This window comes from Antechinus flavipes, chromosome 2 (genome assembly GCF_016432865.1).
Source record: "Antechinus flavipes isolate AdamAnt ecotype Samford, QLD, Australia chromosome 2, AdamAnt_v2, whole genome shotgun sequence".
Taxonomy (NCBI): Eukaryota; Metazoa; Chordata; class Mammalia; order Dasyuromorphia; family Dasyuridae; genus Antechinus; species Antechinus flavipes.
The window spans coordinates 266,468,780-266,495,008 of record NC_067399.1 but is presented as its reverse complement, the minus strand read 5'-3'; the positions used below and the strand labels follow the sequence as shown (position 1 = coordinate 266,495,008).

Sequence of the window (26,229 nt, the reverse complement as noted above, 5' to 3'; positions counted from 1 at the left end):
TATCTCAGTGAAACATAAGATGAGAACCATAATTGAAAGGAAAATTTCTAGAAGTTTTGAGGGAAGAGAAGATTTGAAATAGTTACCTTGGTTAGATAGAGAATACATTAGATTCTTGGATGGAGACTCCATTAGAGAGAAGTAAAAGAATTGCTTGCTGCAATGATGACCCATTTGCGATTGCATAACAAAAACTTGGAGATAAGCACAAATTAGGAGGAGTCAAGTTATGGTATCTTGATTTTGAAAGAAAAAAATAAGGTCAGAGTAGAGAATGTAATGACTTGAGAAATTACTAACTAGAAAGATTGGTGATTATGCTAAAGATAAAGATTAGATTTTTTTTTTTTTTAGGTACAAGTGTCACAATGGGACATTTGATTACACAAGGAAATTTCAGAAAGAAAGTGAAAAACTTGTGGATAATGGCAGAATCAAGGATATTACTATTCCTGCACATGACTAAGATGGAATAAAGGATCAGGTCATAAATTTTGAGGGAGCATCATAATGTATGTTGAAACTCTTTTGTATAAAAGCAAGGAGGAAGGGGAGATAGAAATACTATAAAGTTGTTAAGTCCAGGCTAGCTCCCTGGAGGCCTCAGGATCAGCCAGAGTCACAATAAGTAAAAGTCCTTGGTCTTTAGGGGGAGAGGTGAAAGAAGCAGACAAACTGCCAGGAGTTTAGCCAAAGATCTCTTCTAGATTCTGAAGTCCAGAATCTCGACCTTTCTCATCCTCATCCTGCCACCAAGTGAGTCTCTGACCTCTGTTACCCCACTCTCTAATCCTTGTCTACCCTTATCTTAATCCCAAATATTGAGCCAGCACCAGTGGTGAGAAGAGCCATTTTTCCAAACATAAGCTAATAGAGTCATTGTCTTATATTGAATAGGTATTTAGCCTTAAGTGCTTGGTTGTCTGATTCAAGCACACCTTTTTCTGTTTCAGCCCTTTACATAAAGTAAATACAGAACTTGAGAAAAGAGGAAAAATCATGTACAAGGGACATCTATATAAATAAGGAATACTATGGTCCAAGATTATTGACAAGATCCTTTTTGCTTTAAGATCTTCTGCCTCTCACATCTGAATGACAGCTTTTTGAGTTATCCCTGTCTCATAAAGTGCATATAATAATGCATTGGTGCTGTGGATAGAGGGCTGGGTCTGGAGTTAGGAATATCCATCTTCAAATGTAGTCTTAGACACTTACTAGCTCTGTGACCCTAGGCAAGTCACTTAGCCATGGAACAATATATTATTGTAGACTGGTTTTTGCTCCTCATTTTCTTAAATATTGTTTATGTCTGCTATTACCAGTGTCATAATACCAAATTGCATTTCTTTCCAATTGCCAGGTATTTGACATCTGTCATGAGAATTCTTTTCTTTTTATATTTTTCTTTTCATAAAACGGGATAATGTATACCATTTTAGCTTTATTTACTTGTCTTAAATTCCTGATTTATCATTTCTCAGTCTCATCACTAGTATAATTTCCTCCAGCAGCTGACATCCCCAGACAAACTTTTCACAATTAATTGCTCATGTGAGACTGAATGTAATAAGGATCATATTCCTGTGATAGCAGAAGATAACATCCAGTGTGAAATCCCACCTCCCATCTGGAAATCATCACATCCTCCCCATCTTTTCCAGTACTGTAAGTTTATATGTTAGTTGCTTATATTCAACTATTTATTAATAGATCCATTCTTATTTGCTTCTATTCACATATGATTTCATATATTAAATGTGTTACATAAATATATATTTATAACATGCATGTATATGTTGCCCTATTGCTTTCCTACTGGTTACTATTTAAGTTATGCCTTCACATCCCCTCACCTACCAAAATAATAATAATAATAATAATAATATACACTAATTCCCAATTTTGGTACCAAAAACAGTGGAAATGATTCCATTAAACCATTTTCCTATTTAATTTAGTTAAACTGGTTCTTAATATGTTGTACATATAGACAGTTTTTAAATTATATGAATTAAACTTACAGTTTGGTGATGAACATGTGCTTTTTTAAGTATGAATTATCTTCACTTTTTAGAATAGTGAGAAATATTAACTCTTTAACATGAAAACCCTCATTTGAAAAGTAGGAAAAAAGTCAGGGAAAAAAAAAATCTTCCTCTTTTTACTTTTATAAGGTACAAAACTGATGTGCAAACTATGGATCCCATGAAGATTTGCACTCTTTATTGAAAAATGTGTTGTTAAATACAGTGACTGATTTATTTTCAACATTGGCGTGGTCATATGGGAGATAGTATGTTGTATAAGAAAGAATACTGAAATCAGAAAATTAAATTCCAGTTTTCTTCCAGTACTTATTAACTTTGTGACCTTAGATAAATTACTTATATTCTCTGGGTTACATACAGGAAACTTTCAAATGATGGTTATATTAGATGATCTCTAAATTCTAGAATTCTCTGGCTCAATAAGTAATCCTCTTACTGTGAATAATTTTGACATTGCATTTTTCCAGAAAATATAAAACTATAATAAAATTGAATTTTTATTTGTGTGAATTAACTTGTTAATTCATTTCTCCTAATGTTATGATTGTATATAATGGCAAAACTAATTCATAATGGAGAATTTGGGATATCTGATTTTTTACTACTTTTAGATTTTTGAGGAAATATGTAGAATAACATAAACCTGATTTCTGCATATATTAGTGTCCTGGTATTTAACATTAAAAAAAAAATGATTATGTGCTCCTAGCACAACTCTCAAACTGACACTTCTAGATTAAGGACAGACTATTAAAATCATTTTTATCCCATATTTTAAATTAAGAAAAATTTTAAAAATATCTTTTTCACCTATATGTTTTGTCACTTTCACTCATTATATAACAGTGAGATTAATAATGTGCAGCAAAAAAAATCATTGAGATAAATTATACAAGTATTTTTCAATTCTTTAAAATTACATTTTAAAGAAAAAAACAATCTTTAAAAATAAATTTAGACCTTGATTACATTGTATCGTTCTGTGAGTGGATACGGTTTAATTGTTATAAATATATAATTTGGTATGACAGTCTAATAAAATGTAATTTCATTCTGTAAAATGATATTTCTGGCATTTTATTTGGAAATATTTTATTAACTACTTTTAATCTAATTTTTTTTTTTATGTTTCTCTTTTTCAGTTGAGAAATCAGAGTGTTCAGTAAAATCTCCAAGTGGTTATCAGTGGATTGGCTGCATCACAGCTTCCTTTCTTCCATCAGAGCAGGAAAGTATTGTGGATACAGCAGTTGAAGCATTTTCTTCTCTCCAAGGTGCTTACTCTAATCATTTTCACATGAATAATGAAAGTAGTTTTTCTTTAATTTTAAGAAAAGTAAAAATGAAGAGATTTTTTTAATCTTAATTTTCTAAAATAGCCTATAGGATTTGTGCTACTCAATAACTAATACTTTTAGCAAGCACTAATGATTTGGGTACTCTTAAGTTTAATATTTATTATATACAGATATCCTTTAATTTGGAAATTCACAAAATGCCAGATAATGAAGAAAAATAAAATATGTAGTATTGAGTTATTTTCAAAATATGTTTCCAGAGCTTTATTCAAATCATCAGATCCTGGGGCTCCTGGATGTATGTACATCATCTGTGTGCTTATCAATGCTAGGGACTTGTTAAAGTACTTTTGTTAAGATCATAATTTTAAATTAATTTTTTTAGAAAGCTGTTGCTGATGTACATTTTGGCATATAGGATTAGGTCAGCAGACATAAATTTCATTGATGTACTCAATGCAAAGGAGAAACTGCTATCTTGGGAATCTTGTAAACTAGAGTCCTTACTAACCCCCTCTTACGAAATAATGACATATAAAACAAAATGTCCCCATTTTGTTTTGCATCTTTCTTCATTTTAAACCTTAAATAAAGAATGTTTATGCAAGGCTCTTTTTCATTCATAAAAATGGAAATCACTCTTAGTGCCTGCATGAGTAGACTTGTATTCTTGTTCACGAATTCTCATGATGGATTGGCCCATAAAATCTTTACGTTTGGCTTGTGCAGCTGAGTTCATGACTGAATACAAAGTGATAAAGAAGGTTTAGCATTTTTTAGAAAGCAAAGAAATCATATCTTCTAGATGGCCCTTAAGCTAGTTTTTAACAGTCTGGAAATCAGCTAGAAAGGTGTAATCAGACTTGCAGTTAAAAGCACCAGTGTTCAATATAAATCTTTGGGGTATAATCTGTAAATTGATGCAAGAGGGATTTATAACACTTACTTGGTTTTCATTATATTTGCATGGGTATCTGCCAATGCAAACATATTTACTTTTACCATATCACCCATCAGAATTCAAGAAAAGAAATGACAGATTGTGTCACTGACCAGTTTAGCAGCCGACTCCTTTCAACACATTACTCTATATTTACAGTATTAGCTGTATTGTTTTCGATTTTTGGCAAAATAGTCAGTTTTTGATCTTGGGTAGAAATGTCAATGCTCACATTTCCTGTGAGGTTTTTGACCTTTTTTTGAAGAGGTAGAGGAGAGCTAAATGAATTATGATGCTGTCTGTCATCTGGAGAAACCACAGAATGTTTCTTTGCCAAATTTTAGTTAGAGGAGAGCTAATCATCTGTTGGTATATGCTTTTCCTGAGCCCCACCAGCAATTCACTCATAACTTCTGCCCATCTTCTTACTGCTGTGAAAAGTAAAGTATATAGAAGTTCTTTTAATCTTTCTTTTGCAAGGTTAATTGATTTAATCACCTCCAAAGAAAATGAGTTTGGCCAGAAGGATTTAGAAATCCATATTTTCTCCTGAACTTTAGCGGGACTGATATGAGGAAGAAAATCTTTCTTATTTTTGATTAATCATAGGAAACATATATTTTAGATACTAATTTCTTGAAAATTGATTCTCAGTTCTTAGGATATGGTAAATATTATACTAATGCTCATATTTAATGGTCATGAAGTTAGCATTCAATAAAATTCGAGTGTTGATAACTAATTTGCTAGATTGTGATCAAATTCTTAATAGTTTCATGCTTTTTAATAGCAACTATTTCATGCTTTCTCATATCTCTTGCTAACATATTAAAGAGGTTTTTTGCATAGATCAAAAAACCAAATTATGTCCTCTGTATCTAGAACCTGCTCCATTAAGAATGACTATATGTTATTTCTTTATGACCTATGTGGACTCTTCTCCATTTTAAGTTTTTAACTAGCAATTATTTGGATCTACCAGTTTTTTAATTTAGAATCAGTGAACTGTTAAGATTCCACCTTCATTGAACCTAATAAATAATTGAATCTATTATTCTGATACATCTTAATTTAAATTGTTTTTGATATCTGTCTTAAACATTGAAGTTTTTTCTCCTGCATACTGGCAGAGGTGGGAAGTGGAAGGAGAATGAGATACAGGGGGCAGCCTGGAATTTCTGTGTATCTTTGTTCTTACGGTGTGACACTTGACTGGTATTCTTCATTCCAACAAGGAATAAACCAGAATACCACAGCAAGCAAAAGAATTTGTATTTTCTAAGTTATAGTCTTAAGCTGTGTTTCCCAGTAATGTGACTTTAGTTTTACTTTTTTGAGGAACCTTCCAAAAAAATTATGTAGTGCCATTATAGTCCATTTTACTTTGCCTGACCCCAAGCTACGCTATGTTATCTTTCTTCTCTCTGTGGTACAGATACAGCAACTTACTTCTGCCATATACTAGAAATAAAGATCATCCTTGTTTTTCATAATGCTATTTGGCTATAATTCATTTCAGTGAATAAAAGTTTTGGAAGCTGAAGCACATAAGTGGCACAGTAATTAGAATGCCAGCCCTCAACTCAGCAAAATCTGAATTCAAATCTAAATTCAAGCACTTATAATGTGTCTTTATGCAAGTCACTTAGATACTTTTTGCCTCAGTCTTCTCATCTATAAAATGGGGAATGATGATGATGATGATGATGATGATGATGATGATGATGATGATGATGATGATATCTGCTTCTTAGGGTTTTTGTAAGGAATGAATAAAATGGTTGTAAAGTGCATAGTATAATGCCTAGCACAAAGTAAATCCTATATAAATGTTAGATAGTACTGGTGCTGGTGCTGGTACTGGTGCCTGGTGGTAGTAGTAAGTAGTAATTTTTATTTTTTATAGTTGTAGCAGTAGTACTGATGAGGAGGTACTTAATAAATCTAAGTGGTTGTAACAGCTCATGAATTTGTATCAGTGAATCGATGAAACAGGATCTAGGTATATATACAATACTTTGAAATTACTTTCTCTGTATAAAAATAATCTTTGAAATACGTTGCATAAAACTTTTTTTAATGGCTATGAAATGATCATTGGCCTATTTCAGTAGAGTTTTTTGATACAAATAGACATAAAACCACTTGATAGTCTAAGAGTTATCCTCTAATCAGCACAACCAAGCAGTCTTTGATCTGAACTTTTCCTTGTAGAATGTCTAGAAAGGATTCAGAAAGTTTTCTAACCCAGCTGTAAAATTCAGGGAGTCCTAAACATAAGTCGCTTAGTTTACTGCTATTTGTTGATATTTGTTCATGTAAAAATCATTCAAAAATAAAGAGGTCATACCACAGTCTATTTTTGGTAACATATCCCCACTCTGAAACATTAATTTTAATATTTATTATTTCTAATGTTGAAGCTAAATCCCTCTCATTATTTAGATTCGTTCATATAATGTATGTCATTATCATGATTTTCCATTTTATATTTGAAAATTATTAGCTTTTTGATCTTTTTCTGCAAGCCAAATAAGCCCATTTCTTATTGGCCTTTTCTCATTGAGCTTTTTTTCCTAATCTTTTAATGGTTTTTGTTGTTTTATCCTGGACTCTGAGTCCCCAACAATGATTAGAATCTCATATTGACCTTAAGGTGAAGCTATTAGATAGAGTGCCAGGCCTGCAGTGAGGAAGACCTGAACCTCTAACACTTACAAGTTGTGTGACTCTGAGCATAGTATTAAATCAGTCAAATGAGTTGCACACTTCTACACTTACTAAACAATTTTAATATTTCTTCATATCTAACTAAGAAATAGCTGTGGATTCAAACATCCAATCTTTGGGTCATAGTTTCTTATCTTAAAAGGTGAAAAGCTCTTTTGATGATATCTAATCTAATACACTACTTCTAAATCTTGTGTGTCATCTTTGTATAAGGAAATTAAAACTTCAAGAAGTGAAATAACCTACTTAAGGTTATACAGTTATCTCAGTATCACAGAATTTTAATTAGGCAGTATTTGAGCAGCGATCTAGTCCATACTATCTCTGAAAAAGCATTTCCATCTACAAGATTCCTAAGAAATGATCCAGCTTTGCTTAAAACCCTCAAATAAAAGAGAGCCTACAGTCCCCAAGATGTGACTCATTTCACTTTTAACTAACTTCTTTATTATTAGAAAGATCTGCAAGAAAAGGAAAGAAAGATCTTCATTATATCAAGCTTAATTTTTCTTCTTTGAAACTTCTCCTCACTGGTTATAATTCTGCTCTCTGTGGGCAAACAGAACTAGGCTAATGCTTCTATGTGATGACCTTTTAGATAAAGACAACAGTCCATTAAAATGTTAATCTGATTGGTTATCACATTGTGACAGTCAGTAACCATGAGTTTTTTAAAAGCTATAACAGTGAAGTACAACTCTGACCTTACACACACACACACACACACACACACACACACACACACACACACACACAGTCCCCTACCCCTACCTCAAAAGTTTGGGCCCAGCAATAGATGCAACAATCAATTGTCCAAGAAGTAGCCTAACTAATTTCAGAGATGCTTATATCCAAAGGGCTATTTACTAGTTGATGAACTATTTTAACCATAGTTAACTATTTACAGGGGGAGGGGAGGATTTGCAATCTTCATTGTTAGAGAGACTTTCCCACTCCAGTAAAAATCATATTTCTTTTTAAAAATAAAAATAAGAATTAAAATTCACAGAAAATGCATGAATAAAAAATGTCTATCAGAATCCAAATAGTGTTTTACTCATAATAGGTACTGAATGAATTGTTGTAGAATGATAAAATAAGAAATCAGCCAATCCCCTCTTCATAAAATAGATTTCCTTCCAGAAAATAATGTATTCCAAAGAGAAAGTTTTACATGAATAATTTAATAAGCATTCATTGAGTGCTTGCTAAAACTTCTGGCCTCCTTTTAAAAACTCTTTTCTAGGATTGTTTGCACTGGTTCTCCTGTACTATGAATATACTTCCTTCCCAACCCTACTTTCTTTGTATTTTTTTCTTTATATTTATTCTGTTTATAGACATACACATAAAAATATATGTGCATATGTATGTGTATATGTATGTATGTAGTTGCAGTCTCCCCTCAGAAGGCAAGCTCCTTGGGAGTAAGGATTGTTTCATTCTTTGTGTTTATCCCCAGAGTATAGCCCAGTGCCTGCTCATGTATAGTAAATGCTTAACAAATACTTGGTGCCTGACCAAATAGAATTTTGGCTTTATGACCCACTTGAATTATTATTTTATTTATTATTTTAAAGTTTACTTTCCATGGAAGCAACCTGTAAGAAAAATAATACCTCTTTTAAAAATCTATATTGATTCCTTTTTTCTTTGATGCTTTTGTTTACAGAGAGAATATAGAATGACATAGAATTTCAAACTAGGAAGGGAAAAAAAAAGAGGTGACTCTCTACATTACTTTGATCCTCAAGTGAGTAGCTTTCTCAAATAGTATAGTCGCCAGCTGCCCTCTTTAGTTATGGCTGAAGTTAGATGCTTTACAAAGGTTCATTCATCTTAAGCTAGATTATTCTCACTCTCTCTCTCTCTCCCTTTTTTTGTATAACTAAAGACATTATAAGTTAGAATGAATTTTATGAAATTATTCTGCTGTTGAAGCACTTTACACATGTTAGGAACTTGCTTTGGTTTTTTGTTTTTGCTTTTGTTTTTTAGATTCACTAAACAAGAACTAAGAACTACACTGTCTTATTTTTGTTTAGTCTTATTTTTTAAAATTGAGAAATTCATAGTCAAAGCACTTGCTGAGCTTTAACATGGCAAACCTACCACAGCTAAATTTACATTGTAAGTAATTTCTTTTTTAAGGTACAGCAAAGTTTAAATAGCTCCATGGTATTAATGCTAATGGAAAGAACCATTACTTAGTCCTTTAAAAGTTGAGTTGCTTGAGGAAGCATTTAGTTCTTATAGACGTCTTCAAAAAGAACATTGTTGTGGAGATCTGTCATTTATATCTATACAGAAAAATCCATCTGAATGAAAACTAGTTTTAAATAGTGTCAGAATTATGGAGTCTGACTATAAAGTGATGTTAATGTCTTTTAACAAATATATCTGAACTTATATAGTCAAATAACTCTTAGGCCCATCATGGTTACCCTAGAAGCCTGTGTATTCGTTATTATCCAAATCTATTTTCAAACTTCTCTTTGGAATTTTCTTCAGAGTCTACAATAGATTCTTTTTAATATCCTCAATAGTAGCATTCATTTATTCAACAAAAATTCATTTAAATAATTCATTTTCTTCAAGATATGCTAATGGCAAATTATTATCTTTTGAGCAAATTTGATTTTTGGAAGCAGATAATATTTGTTCAAACTCAAAACTGGTTATATGAAGTTTATGACAAGTTAGAAAATACTTTTTGGAGTCCAGAAAGATTGGACTATATAGTAATGAAACTAATATCTTTAGTGACTTGTCAGTCAGCTCAGAGGACAGTTTGAGTAATCAATCAACAATCGTTTAATTATTTTTTTTTCCTATTTCATTCTTTTTTTTTCCTTTTTTTTATTTTATTTTATTTAATAATAACTTTATATTGACAGAATTCATGCCAGGGTAATTTTTTTACAACATTATCCCTTGCACTCGCTTCTGTTCCGACAATCGTTTAATAATTGCTTACTATGTAACAGACATAGTGTTAAGCACTGGGGATATAAAGAAAAAGCCTTAAAAAGCTTGCATTCTATTGGAGGAGACAATATAGATAAATAAATAAAGGTAAATACCGAACAGATAGAAGGTATCCTTAAAGGAAAAGATGCTTGCAACCATGGGGACTAGGAAAAGCCTCCTGAAGGAAGTGATGCTTGAACAGAATGTTAAAGGAAGCTAGGGATTCTAAGAGTCAGCAGAGAAGAAGGGAAAACATTCCAGGCATGGGAAGCATCAGTACAAAGACATAGAACTCCTGGACAGTCATGGATACGACAACTTCTGAGGTGCTACAGAGTTCCTCTTCAATCCCAAGGATTGCCTTGCACACCTCTACTCATAGACTTGGCAGATAGCTTTGACCACAAAAGGCATAAAGCAGATACAGGCTCCCAGGCTCCAAATAGGCAGATCCTATAATAATAAGGTGAACCACCCAAGAACCCAGAAAGCTTTTGAGAGAACTGTACTTCCAGTTTTCCTATATCATGGTTCCAACTTCAGCCCAACTGACTCCCTCATATCTGCCTATCTTAACTTCTCTGTTTTAGTTACCCATCTACAATACCATCCATCCAGATTTCTTTGTTAGAAAAGGTTCTATACCTATTGTGGTAGAAGCAATAGTTTAAATCCTACTCTCCTCCCTCATTTCTCACCCCCTCCCCCAAGATTAGCTAATTTTTTCCTTAAAAGGTATAGAAAGGGAGCCGAGGAGGACCTCTCAAAGATTTGGCTGATGGGGCAAAGTGGATGACACAAACAAGGAAATTGCTCAGCTGATTCAAAGTGAGGTGTCCTAAATGCCAAACCTTGTCAAATATCCTCTTGCTATGGCTAAATTTCTTTTTGTTAATTGTTGAATGACTTACAAATATTTCATTTTTGTCCCAATTAAACTATCAGGGTTCTGGCTAAGTTAGATCAAGTTCACACCTGTATTCCTGATCTTACCTATCAGATTAGTTCTAACCCTGCTCTATGTACAGCTTTCTCTAGTCTTAGCCTTGGCTTAGGCCTCCTGAAATCTGATAGTTAATTATATACTCTTGACATATACTCAACTAATAAATGCCTGGTTTGACCATTTGTCCCTAAATATTTATTTTTGACTTTTGCTTTTCTGATTTAAACAACAGCTATATAAGATAGTTTCCCAATCCAGACCTAGACGAACTTTTCTTTAACCATACTTCAATGTTTTTTCATCTTCTTGTTCTTTATATTACCCCCAATGAAATACAAGCTTCTTGGAGGGCAGGAACTGTTTTAATTGTTTCTTTTTGCTTTAGATTCTCAGCATATAACATAGGGCTTTATGTATAAGAGGAATTTAATTAATGCTTATCAAATTAAACCCAGATAGTTGTAATCTTTTGTTCTGATGGGAAAAAATTCTTAAATTAAAATATTATTGATAGGTTCCCATAGTCTTAATTTTCATAACTTTAATAGTATAATTTTTTTACAGCTGTTATCAATGCAAAAGGATTGGAATTGAAAGATATTATTTTGGTTTATATGTATGTTCGAAATATGGAAGATTTTTCTGCTATAAATTCAGCATATATGAAAATGTTTGATTTGTGTCCACCTACAAGGTATGTAACTGCTACTATTATATATTTTATTTGTTTGTCTTCCCTTAAAACTGCATGGTATTTCTTTATCTAGTATAATATTCAGTTGTAACAGTGATTCATTAATCTATGATTGCCGTTGTGCTTCTTTCTGTTATTCCCCTAATTAGGGGAATTGTTCCCTTAAATTGTCTTCACTTTTTTGTGCAACTATCTTTAGTAATCCTTAAGAGGAAGATAAAAGTCCAAGAGAGAGATTCTATAGTTAATGTATATTCATGTTTAGGAAACAAAAATCTCCAAAGAAAACAAAACATATGTATTAGAGATGATTAAAGGGTGAGAAGAAATCTTTATGTTCAGAATATTAGAGCTTCTAACAGATCTCTCCCTGCCCTACCACCCAACCACAGATATGGCTGCATAACCACATATCCACTTTTCCATCCTCTAAATCCTATAAATATAACCTTGGACAATAGAAACTCCCAGAAGTTCTATCTTACTCTTTGGATGAATCTGCCTTAGGCTGTTTCCACATCCTGAAAAAAAAAGCCAATCATGAAGGAGTTGTTTTGTCTACACAAACATCAAATAAAGATTTTGACTGATCTGAAATGACCAGTTGTTTTGGGATCCTATGGTTCTACAGAAAAATGGATGTTTATAGACGGAGTTTCTTGACATTCACCAGTACTTATGGAATACCCACTGTGTGAACAGCACCATTCTAGGGGCCTGCATTAGAAATAAAAGCAAAAAATCTCCATCTCTTGGGGCACTTTGAGAGAAAAAAACATTTTCATGAAATAATTAGATAAATTTAAAAACAGCATGTAACAAATGCAAAATGACTCAATGAAAAGTGAATAGAAATATTTTTGGGAGAGACATACTTAAAACAATAGTCAGATTATTAGCTTTTTAATCTGGGAGCACAACTTTTTTTCTAAATTATTAATGCCATCTCTTAGTTCTATCAGACTTTAAAAGTCTGACCTTGTATAATTCCCAAGATTTTTATATGAAGTTAAATTACTAAAACCATAACACGTTAAACAAATACTTTTATACAACAGTGTCTTTCCTTTATTTGGGACAATAAAGTATATGTCATACTAGGTTGAATGTCTGTTGGACAAAGTTTTTTATGAAGGGAGTAGCATCCTAAAGGTAAGTGAACAAAAGGAAATATTTCAAACACAGACAATTCAATTTCACGAGCTTTAAAAACAAAATAAAACAAACAAACAAAACCAAGTAATAGAAACCACAATGCAAAAACAAAAATAGTCTTTTCTCTTAAAGAAATTGTGTTATAATAGGGGGGGTAAAATAGTGAAATAATACAAGATAACTTTATGAAAAGTCACTAATTACTAAGTGGTTAAAAAAAAAAAAAAGCTTCCTGAAGGAGGTAGCATATGAGTTGAGCTTGGAGGGAAGCTAAAGCTCTATGTGGCATCCAGATGGCTCAGGGAATCAATAGCTGGACATTGAGTCAGGAAGACTTGAATTCAAATCTCGCCTTAGACATTTTACTACCTATCTGCCAAGAGACTAAAAGCAGAAATACTAATTAGGAAGATGTAATTGTCCATTTCAGAAATGTCAAAAGTCTCAATGTGGCCAATGAAGGGGGAAAAAAGAGGAACAATTGGGAAAGATGTTATAAAGCTAGATTATTAAAACATGTCAATTGATTGGATATGGAAAGTAAGAAAAAGCAAGGAAATAATCAAGGTTGGCTGGAGGCTGCAAATTTGATGACTTCGACAAAAATGGGAAAATGTTGGTAGGGTAGATCAGTTAGGGGTAGGTTTATTGATTTGGAAATCATCTGCATAAAAATAAATGACATAATGGGAGCTGGATTATATTATAAAGAGTGGGTGTAAGCATTAGGGGAAAAAACAATATGTTAATTATTCTGGGTGCTATCTTTTTATAAAGCAGTATTTTTTGATTGCCCCATTTGGGAAAAATAGTTGGACTTTAATGTCTCAGTATGGGAGATTAAGCCTGATAAGCCTGATAGGAGGGAAAGGGAATAAAAAAGAAACAGATAAGGGACTAGGACTCCATAAACTTAGTAAGAATGGAAGAGAAGATGTTTTGGGTACTTCTTAGAAAGGAATATTTGGATTGTTGTGTTATACTTAATTATGCACAAGTCCCTTTAAATGGTGAATAAATTTCAAATGCTTACACTATGACATTTTAAGTTACTTTGATTCCCAGAAGTCACAATTTCAACAGTTGGAAAGTGAAGACTCAAAATTTTAAGAATAATTTTATTATCAATTAGTTTTGCATGTCTGATTACTTAAATAATACATCTACAATGAATGCTCCCGGTTTCTTTTAAATGTTTTCTGCTTCTATTTTGTACTGAAACAGAGAGGGATTGTTTTCAGTTATGCACCTGCATTTATTATAGATTTGAAGGAATTACTGTTTTTTTCACATAAATACTATTTAGTTGAGCAAGTTCACGGTGAAAACCACATAATGAATGAACTGATATTCCATCCTTATTATCACTCAGTATTTTGCTTAATAATTCATACTTCTCAGATCTATAATTTCAAAATGATGTAGTTTTTATTATTTACTTAATCTTAATATACTTAGCAATAACTAGCTATCTCTGCAAGGCAAACCTTAATTAAATTACTAATTTAATGCATCAAATTAAATGACTTGCATAGGGTCATATAGCTAGTAGGCATCTGAGGCCGCTTTGAAACCAGGTCTTTCTGACTCCAGGTCCAATGTTGTAGTCACCTAGCCATCTTAACTCAGCTTGAATCCCATCTTCTGGAGGAGACTTTTCTTTCTTTTTATCCACTTCTTTTCCTTTTTCTATGGGCTTTTCCATCTCTGTACCAGCAGCTTTCTCATTCTGGAAATGCCTTCTATCTGCAGACTTTCTCCTCTTATTGGTGAGCTCCTGCTCTTGAGACCACCATTTACCCAGGCCATCCATGCTTACATCTCACCTAGGTTTATTCCTTATAATTTCATAGAAGTTGGAATACTGATTGAATTGTCAAAAAAATTTAAAAAACAACCTTTACTCTGCTTTCCCTTTTTCTTGCTCCATTTTTATAACTACTTGTTTTAAAATCCAGTATCCCAAAGCCTATCTTCAATTGTATAACTGTTGACTTAGAAATGCTACCTATAATACTTCTCAAGTATCTCTACTTTCACCTTTCCTATCTCCTACTTTTCTTTATTTCATTCTCATCTTTGTAATTTATTCTTTTACTAAATTCATTTTTTCCAACTAATAATATTTATTGAGTACCTACTTTAGAGTCACTGAGGATTTAGGAGTGCTTTAAGAAGTTGAATATCTTATTCTGATGGAAGTGGATTTCTCTGACAAAGAGACTTAACTGAGTTTCATTGGATAAATGATGGACAGAAACAGCTACACCCAAAGAAGGAATACTGGGAAATGAATGTGAACTATTTGATCTTTGATTTTCTTCCTGAGTTATTTTTACCTTCTGAATCCAATTCTCCCTGTGCAGCGGGAGAACTGTTCGGTTCTGCAAATATGTATTGTATCTAGGATATACTGCAACATATTTAACATATATAGGACTGCTTGCCATCTTGCGGGGGGGGGGGGAGGAGGGAGGGAGGGGAAAAAACGAAACATAAGTGATTGCAAGGGATAATGCTGTGTAAAAATTATCCTGGCATGGATTCTGTCAATACAAAGTTATTATTAAATAAAGTAAAATTAAAAAAAAAAAAAAAAAGAAGTTGAACATCCTACTACTGGGCTTATATCCCAAAGAGATCTTAAAGAAGGGAAAGGAATCCACATGTGCAAAAATGCTTGTGGCAGCCCTTTTTGTAGTAGTTAGAAACAGGAAATTAAATGGATGCCCATTATTTGGAAAATGGCTGAATAAATTATGATATATGAATGTTATGGAATATTATTGTTGTATAAGAAACGATCAGCAGGATGATTTAGAGAGGCCTGGAGAGACTTACATGAATTGATGCTAAGTGAAACAAGCAGAATCAGGAGATCATTGTACGTGGCAACAAGATTATACGGTGACCAACTCTGATAGATATGGCTCTCTTCAACAATGAAATGATTCAAACCAGTTCCAATTGTTCAGTAATGAAGAGAGTCATCTACACCCAGAGAAAGAACTATGGGAAATGAGTATGGACCACAACAGAGCATTTCTACTTTTTCTGTTATTGTTTGCTTACATTTTTGTTTTCCTTCTCAGGTTTTTTTCTTTCTTTCTACATCCGATTTTTCTTGTGCAGCAAGATAATTGTATAAAGATGTATACATATATTGGATTCAACATATACTTTAACATATTTTACATGTATTGGACTACCTGCCATCTAGGGGAGGGGCTGAGGGGAAAGAGGGGAAAAGTTGGAACAGAAGGTTTGGCCAAGGTGAATGTTGAAAAATTACCCATGCATATGTTTTATAAATAAGAAGCTATAATAATAACTATCTTGTGTTTCCAACACTTCAGCAAGTAGTATATATGATTCACAAGAACATTTGGCATAGTTTCTATTCTTGAGAAGCATATAATCTTTTTAGGGACTTATAGTACTTTTAAAATAATGAAATTGCTTAATATAATTGTTTATCTTTTTCTTATCTTTTTTTCCCCAAAATGCTCATCTTTTTTGCTCAATGATCACTACTTTTTCTTTAGAAAAAAAATTTTCTGGCTTTCCATTTCAGTTCATCTCAACAAACACTTACTACATGTCCACTAGGTACAAGTTACTACCCTAGTTATTCGGGAATAAAAAGACAAAAAAGAAAAAAAGAAAAGAAATGCTTGCTCCCTCAGGGCTAAGAAGTGAACCACCTTGTTCAAGATCCCACAGGGAATGTCAAAGGTGAAATGCAAATCATGTCTCACTTAACTGAAACTACAGCACTCTTTAGAGTCACCATGGAAAGTGTCATTAAACCACTACTTCAATTATGAGTCAGACCTTTGGAATATATCTTGAAGATTATATTCTAGAATACCTCTTGTACAAATCTGTAGCATTAAAGGAAATGACTTCTCCATATTAACATTTTTAAATTTGTTTTGTTTCAGGGTCTGTGTAGAAGCTTTGTTGCCAGATGGTCTCCTTTTTTCAGTTGACTGTCTTGCTCACAAGACCAACAAGATGATTGCTGAAGCATTTCCTTGTTCCAAAGAAGTGATGCATGTGCAGAGTATTTCTCACTGGGCACCTGCTAACATTGGACCATACAGTCAGGCCATCAAGGTAAGTAAAGTTTATTAGAGCTTGCTAGGCTTCATTTGTTCTCAACTAAAACTGTGTAGAAAATTGTCATCTATGATTGCTTTTTCTGATTCACAATGATTCAAATCTTTCCCATATTAATGATATCTATGTTGTATTTATTAACATAATGGCAATCAATATTAGCATCATTAAACATTAGGGACTCTTATTTTGGAAAAAGAAGAAAAGACATTATCATTCACATTCCTCTCTATTTTTAAATATAAATATTTTACAATAAATTGAAATGAGATGTATTTTCTAATTACATAGTCAAATGTTTCTTAGCATTATTGTAGTATTATATTTGAGAATAAGAAGCAGAGCTAAATTTTTTTCATTATCAAAATATAAAAAGTTCAACTATAGAAAGCATATTTTAAAAAGGAAATGCCTATCAATATTATACATAATATAAATCATTTTTATAGAGTTTGTGAATTTAAAGAGTTTATTATTCTTAGCTATGAATTATGTTTTTTTCTATGAGTACTTGTCTTTAGGAAATTTATTCTGTCATTTTAATCATAATTAAAGAAATGTTTGCCATCTTCACAAAAAATAAAAATGTTATTGGGATAGATGTCCTTGTCTTTGCATATGAAAAAAATATTTCCTCTTCCCTTAATATCCAAATAAAGGTTGCTTTCTTATTTTTCTTTAGCTTAGACTTTGCTTTATAAAAGTATAGTGCTCTAGTTTGAGAACAGTCATAGCATTATGGAATTTAAACTAATTATATAATTTGATTTTTGAGTATGATCTAATTTATTCTCATACCAATGTCCTTAGAATTATGTCAGACCGTAAGAAGTCCATGTGCATTTATTAAGTGCCTACTATGTGCTAAGCACAATACTAAGTGCTAGGTATACAAAGAAAATCAAAAGCCAGTCCCAGCCCTCAGGGAACTCATAATCTATTGAAAGATACAATGAGCAAATAGATATGTACAAACAAGATATATACAGGCTAAATAGGAAATAATTAATGGAGGGAAGACACTAGAACTAAGAAGAATTAGACTGGGATCCAAGTTCTGATTGTTTTTATTTTTCAGTTAACAAGCAGTATACTATATATTAGAAATACCACATTCTAGAAATTCTGGAATAGAAATTCTAGAAATAGCACAAGTTAATTTTAAAAATATTTTTTTAAGTTGAACTTAAATCTTCTTTATAACTTTCACTCATTGAACATTGTTTTACTTTCTAGAATAGCAAAGTATGCTCTTAAAATATTTTAAGATAGCTTTTGGGTTCATTCTGTTTTTCACTAGAAGTGTATCTGAAAGACATTTTTATGCATTAAGAAAGTTCTCTATTTTGTTTCCAAAGCATTGAACTTGGATTTAGTTCAATTAATAAGTACTTAAGAAGGGTCTAAATGTGCAAGTCATATAATATGCTTACTGCATGAGACCAGTATTTCCAAAATATAATTATTGGTCAATCCAAAGATAGCCAACTTAGTAACTCATACTGTTTTAAAAAAAAAAAAAAAAAAAAAAAAGGCTGGTTGAAAAAAACATTGTTCAAAATTTTACATGCATTTAGACTGCCCCCTTGAGTTAGTCAGTCTACATGTGGGTGGATGGCATTTGATGTTCACATATGTGTGTATATACATATGACAGCATAATCTAGTAGCTGATCTCAGAGTCAGGAAAACTGAGTCCAAATCCTGCGTCTGATACAAAGTAATTGTATGATTCAAGACAAATCATTTAAGTTCTCAGAATTTGTGTTACCACTTGAATAGCTACTCATGTGCTTTAGTGGAGAGAAGTTATTCATTGAAAACTTATATCAATGAAATTTCCAGCTCCCTTCCAAAAAAATATATGTATATACTTTATATGTATTGAGACATACAAACATACATAGTTGTGGACATTCAGAAATGTGAAACTCTGGGAAACTTAGAAATTAAGTGAACTTGCTCAAGGTCAAATCACCAAGATATGTTGATCCAGGGATCCATTAGCTGTAACTCTATCGTGCCACTTAACAGACAGGTGGACATATATCTTGTAAATAGAGTGAACTTTGCCAAGAAATTAATAAAGAAGAAAAAAATCAGGTAGCTTGCATTTAATGAATTCCTAAATTCAATGAATCAAAACTGCTTGCTCTTAGAAAAATCTTTTTAAACAATAGTCGTTGATGTTATTTGGCTGTATCACTCACAATCGTGTGTTATTGCTGACAGTCTTAGAAGAATCCAAATTGCAGATGATGCAAAGTACAATAAAAGAATGTCAGGACTTAAGTTGCACAAGATTACCAATTAAGATGTGCTTAAAAAGTAGTAAAAGACAAGGCAGTTCTCAAAAGAAAAAAACATATTATTAAGAACTATGTGTAAAGTTTTTAAATGCTACAGTAATCAGAAAAACACAATTTAAAATGACTGTGAAACACTAACTCCAATCAAATTGGCAAAAGTAGTTTAAAATGGTAAAATGGTTGCTATCATGAATATAGAAAATCAAGGATGCTACTACACTGCTATTAGAACTATAAATTTATGCATTCTTTTTAAAGTAAAATAAAATTATACAATAAAAGCTTCAGTTTTCCCCATATTTTTAATTCAGTGATCCCTATATTTATAAAAGCCATTAACAGGAGAGACCTATTTATGCAAAAATGCTATTTGCATATAAAATTACCCCCCAAAAGTATGGTAAATATATATGTGGTGAGGGAAGAAAGTAGAACCAAACAATATAAGCAATGTAAATAATAAAAATAATAATGGTTGCTCAATCCAGAGAGCAATTTAGATGGAGAAAAGAGATTTTTTTGTCTTATTGTTGAAACTGATACATGCTTTTTGAATATTATATTGATAAAAAATTTTATATACTATTATTTTTGTTTCTTTTTTCCTAACTTGAATATGTAAATGTCTATTTTTTTTTATAGATGTTAAGTGGGATTACATCATAATCTAATAGGCCTACCAGAATGAAATGCTATTTCATTTCCTATAACTAGAGGGTATATGTTCAATTCATCTAATAACCGTAATAAGTTATCTAAATGTAAAGTTAAGAGAGTTAGGAAACAGCCCTATTTCACATTATTCAGAATTGTAATTTCATTTATCAAAAGGTTGTTCCTAATCTTTCAGACTCTAATAGCAGTATTGTAATGAAGGCTTTGGAAAAGCCAAGGATCTACATCAAGAATATAGATTTGGGTCCATTGATGGTCACTGATATGTCTAGAGACCTTGTTCAGAAAGAACTATTCCTTCCTTTACATGAATGTCAGCTTCTACTGTTTACCAACCTTGCACAGATATGGAAGATTTTCTCCCTCTGTTCTTGAGCACTGTTGCACCTGCCCTCTTTGCTTCTAAAACCTTAGTTTTTTAGGTATTTTTATCAAATAGTCTGTAGACAGTTGAGAATTGCTTCTTCTGCAACAGCATCACGAGTTAAAAGGCTATACTGAACTATAGCCTTGAAACAGCCTTAAATTTATAAATGCCTGTCCTCCTTTCCCACTAAAACCAGGCAGCCATGGGATAACAGATACAAGCATATACTCCTGGATTTTTGAAGTGGTCTAACCTTTCTGGATAAAGTGTCTATAATGCCCATACTTTATGACTCATTCCTGGATATATAATATAAGGAGGTTAAAAACAAAAGTAAAAGTCAAACATTAAAGAAAATATTCATAATATCAATTTGCCATGTCAAAGATTTGAAAAATAAAATGAATACTCATCAGGTGGAGAATAGCATATATATATAATAGCATGTGAATTGAGAGACAAAAAGGAAATTAGCTTTAGAGTCAGGAAGATCTAGGTCAAGTTTTACATATTGGTTGTGTGACCCTGGGCAAATCATTCAACCTCTCAGTGCCCTAGGCAGCTTTTCAAGGCTATAACAAGAGATGTTGCCAACCTGCATTGGTAGAATTCCTCATCAAGGAGTTCCTCGCACCCATGATAACATAAAGTCAATCTCTATTCTTAGCTCAGTATGCATGCAATGGAATATTATTGGGCAATACTAATTGGCAGATAAGAGAAATTCAGAGAAGCATGAAAAGATTTTTATGAACTGTATTAACCGACGCACAGTGAATAAGCAGAACCAAGAGAACAACTTTGACAGTGATTACAAAGTAAGTGAGAAGACCATTAAAAGGAAGCAAACGTTGAATAAATCAAGTCAGTAAGTAAGAGGACCTGTGATGCAGCATATCAGGTATATTATCAGATCTAGTCACTGTATCAAATGTTTTGCCTAATTATTTTTTAGTGACAAAACGGGTTACTAATTTGTGTTAGTTTCTTTTTTTAAGTTTTTATTTTCCCTGGTTGCACATAAAAACTTTTTTTTGGGGAGTGGGGGGGGGAGATTATATATGCATTCATTTTTTTTTTCCTTTGAGGCAATTGGGTTTAAGTGACTTGCCCAGGGTCACATAGCTAGGAAGTATTAAGTGACTGAGGCCAGATTTGAACAAAAGTCCTCCTGACTTCAGGGCTGGCACTCTATCCACTGCACCACCTAGCTGCCCCCATTCATTTTTTAACATATTTCCTTATGAATCATCTTAGAAGAGAAAAATCAGAACAAAAGGGGAAAACTATAAGAGAAAAAAAACTGAAGCAAAAGAAAAAAAGTGAACAATATCATGGAGACATTGAGTCTCCATAGTTCTCTCTTTCTCTGGATGCAGACAGCATTTTCCATCCAAAGTTTATTAGGATTATCTTAGATCACTGAACCACTGAAAAGAACCAAGTCTGTCATAATCATCACATAATCTTATTACAATCTTGCTGTTACTGTGTACAATGTGTTGCTGGTTCTACTTGTTTGTCTCAGCATCAATGCACATAAATCTTTCCAGACCTTTCTAAAATCAGCTTGTTCATTATTTTTTAAGAACAATAATATTCCATTACTGTCATGTATAACTTATACTTAGCCACTTATTCAGCCACTCCTCAATTATTAGACATCTGATTTTCCAATTCTTTGCCACCACCAAAAGAGCTTCTACAAACATTTTTGCATATATGGCTCCTTTCCCATCTAGTGATTTCTTGGGGATATAGGCCCAGTAGAGATATTGCTGGATCAAAGGGTAATCATAGCTTTATAGCCCTTTGGGCAAAATTACAAATTCCTCTCCAGAATGGCTGGATTAGTTCACAAGTCCACCAACAATACAATGTTCCCTCATCCTTACCAACATTTATCATTATCTTTTCCTGTCATCTTAGTCAATCTTAGAAATGTGAGGTGGTATCTCAGAATTGTTTTAGTTTGCATTTCTCTAATTGTGATTTAGACCATTTTTTCATACGATTATGGATGGCTTAAATTTCTTCATCTAAAAATTGTCTTTTCATATCTTTGACCATTATCAATTGGGGAACAACTTGTAGTCTTATAAATTTGAGACAATTATCAATATAGTTTAGAAATGAGGCCTTTATCAGAAACACTGAATATGAACATTTTTCCCAGCTTTCCTTTCTAATCTTGACTGCATTAGTTTTGCTTGTCCAAAAATTTTTAATTTACTGTGATCAAAAGTATCCATTTTGCCTTTCAGAATGTTCTCTTGGTTTTAGTTTCAAGGAAAAACTTATTCTAGACAAGGTATAGCACTCCCTCCCCAAAATGACAATAATGTAAAAACTATTAGATCAATAAAATCATTTTTTAATAAAATGGGTAGTGGTAACTGAGACTTGGAAAAGTTGGGAAACTTCTGAGGCTCCTCTGAAAAAAATTTTTAAGATGTAAGAAGAGAGAAGAGAAATTCATAAATTCAGAGCAATTGCTATCATTTTCCCCAATTTCACAATGCCTAGATGAAGACCAGCTCTGTGAAGATAAGAGTTAAAGGTATCTGGCACCTAATAACATTAATAATAGAGCTGGTGATTTCCATTTTTGCAAGGCTAACTGTAGTCCTGAAAGAATGACTACCCTCATTATAAAGGTATGATAAAGTTGGGTACAAAATTATTTTCTTCTCTAGATCCTAAGGCTTCTAATAGCCAGAGTATTTTAGGTCACAGTTGATGTATGCTGGCATAAGTACATTGCTGACAGCTAGAAAGTATGGCAAGCTCATGCAAATTACAAGTATTCACAAAACAGATTCTACAAATCACTCAGCAGGGCATCTGTTTAATTCCACAGGAACCTTATGGGATCCTTCCAGCCATATCATGAGGGGATTTCCTCCAGAAAAAAAAAAAAAATGTACCTTGATTATGTCCTTTTAACCTCAGCCTGACAGAAAGAGATTGATTAGGCATCTTCTTTTCAGAGACGAAAGGACTTAATGTTGCTGGTCCCTTTTTATAAAAGTATGTGCTGTGGTTTATGTGAAAGTACTGGTCAGAAAGCCACATTTTGAGAAATCTCTAATTAGGGACATTTAATTCCTTTTAGTGATCAACAATGAATTACTGAAATCCAAAGCACTTCTACCTCCAACATTGACCATCTTTAGGATTCTAAGTTAGAGACAATATGGTGTGAGGGAAAGAAGAGAGATTTGGAAATAGGAGATCTGACTCCCAGTTCTGCTCTATATTGTTCTGTGACCTTGAATGTCACCTTACTTCTTTTGGCCCTAGTTTGACTCCTCTGTATAAAGTGAGGAAATTAGGCTGGATAGTGCCTTCAAGCTATAAATCCTATACTGTACTATAGTGTCTCCTACTTTTACTAAACTTTAATTTAAAATGTAACAAATTTTATGAATATTCACAACACTGTTTTTAAAGGTCAAGGAGTTCCTAAGAGAAGTTCCACATAATTACCAGTTTTCATTAATAATATTTCTAAGAAGATAATACTGTTATTTTTTTTACATTACTATTTTATGTTGTTGCTACTTAATCCCTACATACAGCTAACACAGAGCTGTCAAAATGATCTATCCCATATTTAGTGGGACAATCATAGGGGAATTGTTTTAACCAAAATATTTAAGTCTGTTCTCAAAGATGATTTTCTAACTCTTTTTTCCTGTGGTCATTTCTTTCTTATAATAAAATCAGTACAAAAATATGGTTGCCAAATAGGGACTATATTGTTAGGTATTCCTAACTACCTAACTTACACAAAACCAAATCATAGAGCCAGCAGCTTAGCTTTAATAAAAGACACAGAAGTCCCAGGACCTGTCAGAAGGCAGTATTGGCAATCAAACATCTCTTGGAGAGTTGGTAGTTTCCTCACGATCTTCCCTCTGTTGAGTACATTCAGCTGAGCTTGTGCATATGACTTCAGTTCATAAAAAGTTTACAAGTGCAGCTGGAATGCTTAGGATTTGATTGTTACATAAATAAGTATTTGAGAACATATGTAAACTTGACAGTGTTAGTACCAGATGTTCCTATAATATGATAATGTATTTAGAATGTCCGTTTACACTTTCAGTTTGTTTATTTTGGCACATTCTCTTTATCTGCTAACTTCAAGATAAGAATACATTAACCATATCTGCAGAATTGATCTCCTGTGCTATGGCAACAGTCAAGTTACAGTTTGCCATGTTTTTTAGATAAAAGTACAAGTAATAGCAATATTAATTCAATTAGCATTTTCTATACTTAACCTCATAAAACACAAACTATGTCCATTTGTATTATTTATGACATAAAAAAGAAGAAAATTCTACTGTGGATATATATTTATGCTATCAAAGTTATCTCTAATATCCAATTTGTGCATTGTTCAAGCATTTTATTTCTTTTCTTCCTTTGAGCATGATATATTTTTGTATAGATAATTGTCCTTACTATTCTTCCCACTCCTTCTAAGCATTTCTCTTACCCTCAATGATATGAAAGCATTTTTAGTTCATAGATTATATATGGCCCAATATTCTTTTAGAATCAATTATTCTTCTTTCTAAATAATCTTTAGATTTATTTAATGCCTTTTTAAAATTTGTTTTTTAGTTTGTAACAGTGATTATTCTCCTTTCTTTATGCTCACAGACATTTAATTTAACAATCCATTCTAGATATATCAAAAATTGAAGTCAAATTCATTTTCCTATCATTGAAAGTATCTTCTTCCCCTTTTGAAAAATCATGAAAATTTTTGCCTAGCTCTAATTCTAAAATATCATTCCCATTCTACATGGCTCCTTGGAAGTCATCAATTGTCATTTAGAAGACAATTGCATATTCTTTTAGTACTTTGGGGTATGTTCTTTAGTCTTCTCATTCTATAGATTACATTTTTTTGCCTTATTAGTCTCTTTCCTCCACCCTTTTTAAAAAATTACCATTACTCTACTTTTGTCACTACAAAAGCAGTGGAGCATTTTGTATTTTTCTGTTTCATGGCAGACAATTGTCCATACTAACAATGATGAACTTCTCTAAACTTAGCTTAACTAATCCATGGAAATTAAACATAACCTGTTACTATCATATTTTGGCATAATGACACCATATATTGGAGAGTTTTTATTCTTTTTAAGATTGCTAGAAGGTCACTTCATCTTTAGTAAATAGGACTACCAAAATAAATCATAAGCCACTAATTAATGTATTCTGAGTTATAAAAATTGCATAGGGAATATCTATTAAAAAAGAAATCCCATTATCATATTTTGAGGACATATAAATAAGCTTAAGCTTAAATATGTGTGTATTCATATATATATGTGTGTGTGTATGTATATATATATGTATGTGTATGTGTGTGTATACACAGAAAGAGAGAGAGAGATACTTTTGTATTTATTTTCTTTCCTCTTGAAATAGTTGCTTCTTATTAAGGGGAGGGAGGAAAGAAACAAGCATGTATTAAATGACTCCTGGATGCCAGGTATTATGCTAAGTTGTTTACCTTATTGGACCCTCACAATAATTTTGGGAGGTAGGTATTTTTGTTGTCTCTTCATTACAGTTGATGAACCTGAGGCAGAGAGTGATTAGATGACTTGCCCAGGATCACACACTAGTAAGTGTCTGAGACTGGGTCTGAAATCACATTTTCCTAACTCCAGACCTAGTGTTTTATACATTGTATTAATTATCTGCCCTAGTGAATAGGGATGGTTTCATTCTTTGTGTTTATTTCCCTAATATCCAGTATCCAGTACAATGCCTGATACATAGTAGGTGCTTAATAAATACTTGTTGATAAATTTATCAAAATATTGGAATATATGCTAAGATAATTTGACTGTTGAGCATACTGAGATAGTTGTTAGAATAATTGGAGTAACATTGCAGAGCAGAGGTTGTGTTTCTGACTTTTTTTTTCATTCTTGGAGATATAT

At 32.4% G+C, this 26,229-nt stretch overlaps 1 protein-coding gene across 2 annotated transcripts in view; it reads left to right on the top strand.

The window, feature by feature from the left end:
* Positions 1-26,229, top strand: part of DPH6 (diphthamine biosynthesis 6) — a 492,232-nt gene that overhangs the window by 250,275 nt on the left and 215,728 nt on the right. The window contains exons 9-12 of one of the 2 annotated variants that reach the window (XM_051977032.1): positions 1,515-1,668; positions 3,194-3,325; positions 11,500-11,629; positions 16,729-16,903. In XM_051977032.1, the coding sequence (XP_051832992.1) occupies positions 1,515-1,668; positions 3,194-3,325; positions 11,500-11,629; positions 16,729-16,903 (591 nt within the window). Of the gene's footprint in view, positions 1-1,511; positions 1,669-3,193; positions 3,326-11,499; positions 11,630-16,728; positions 16,904-26,229 lie in introns of both variants that reach the window. The other variant, XM_051977031.1, reaches the window with a different exon arrangement.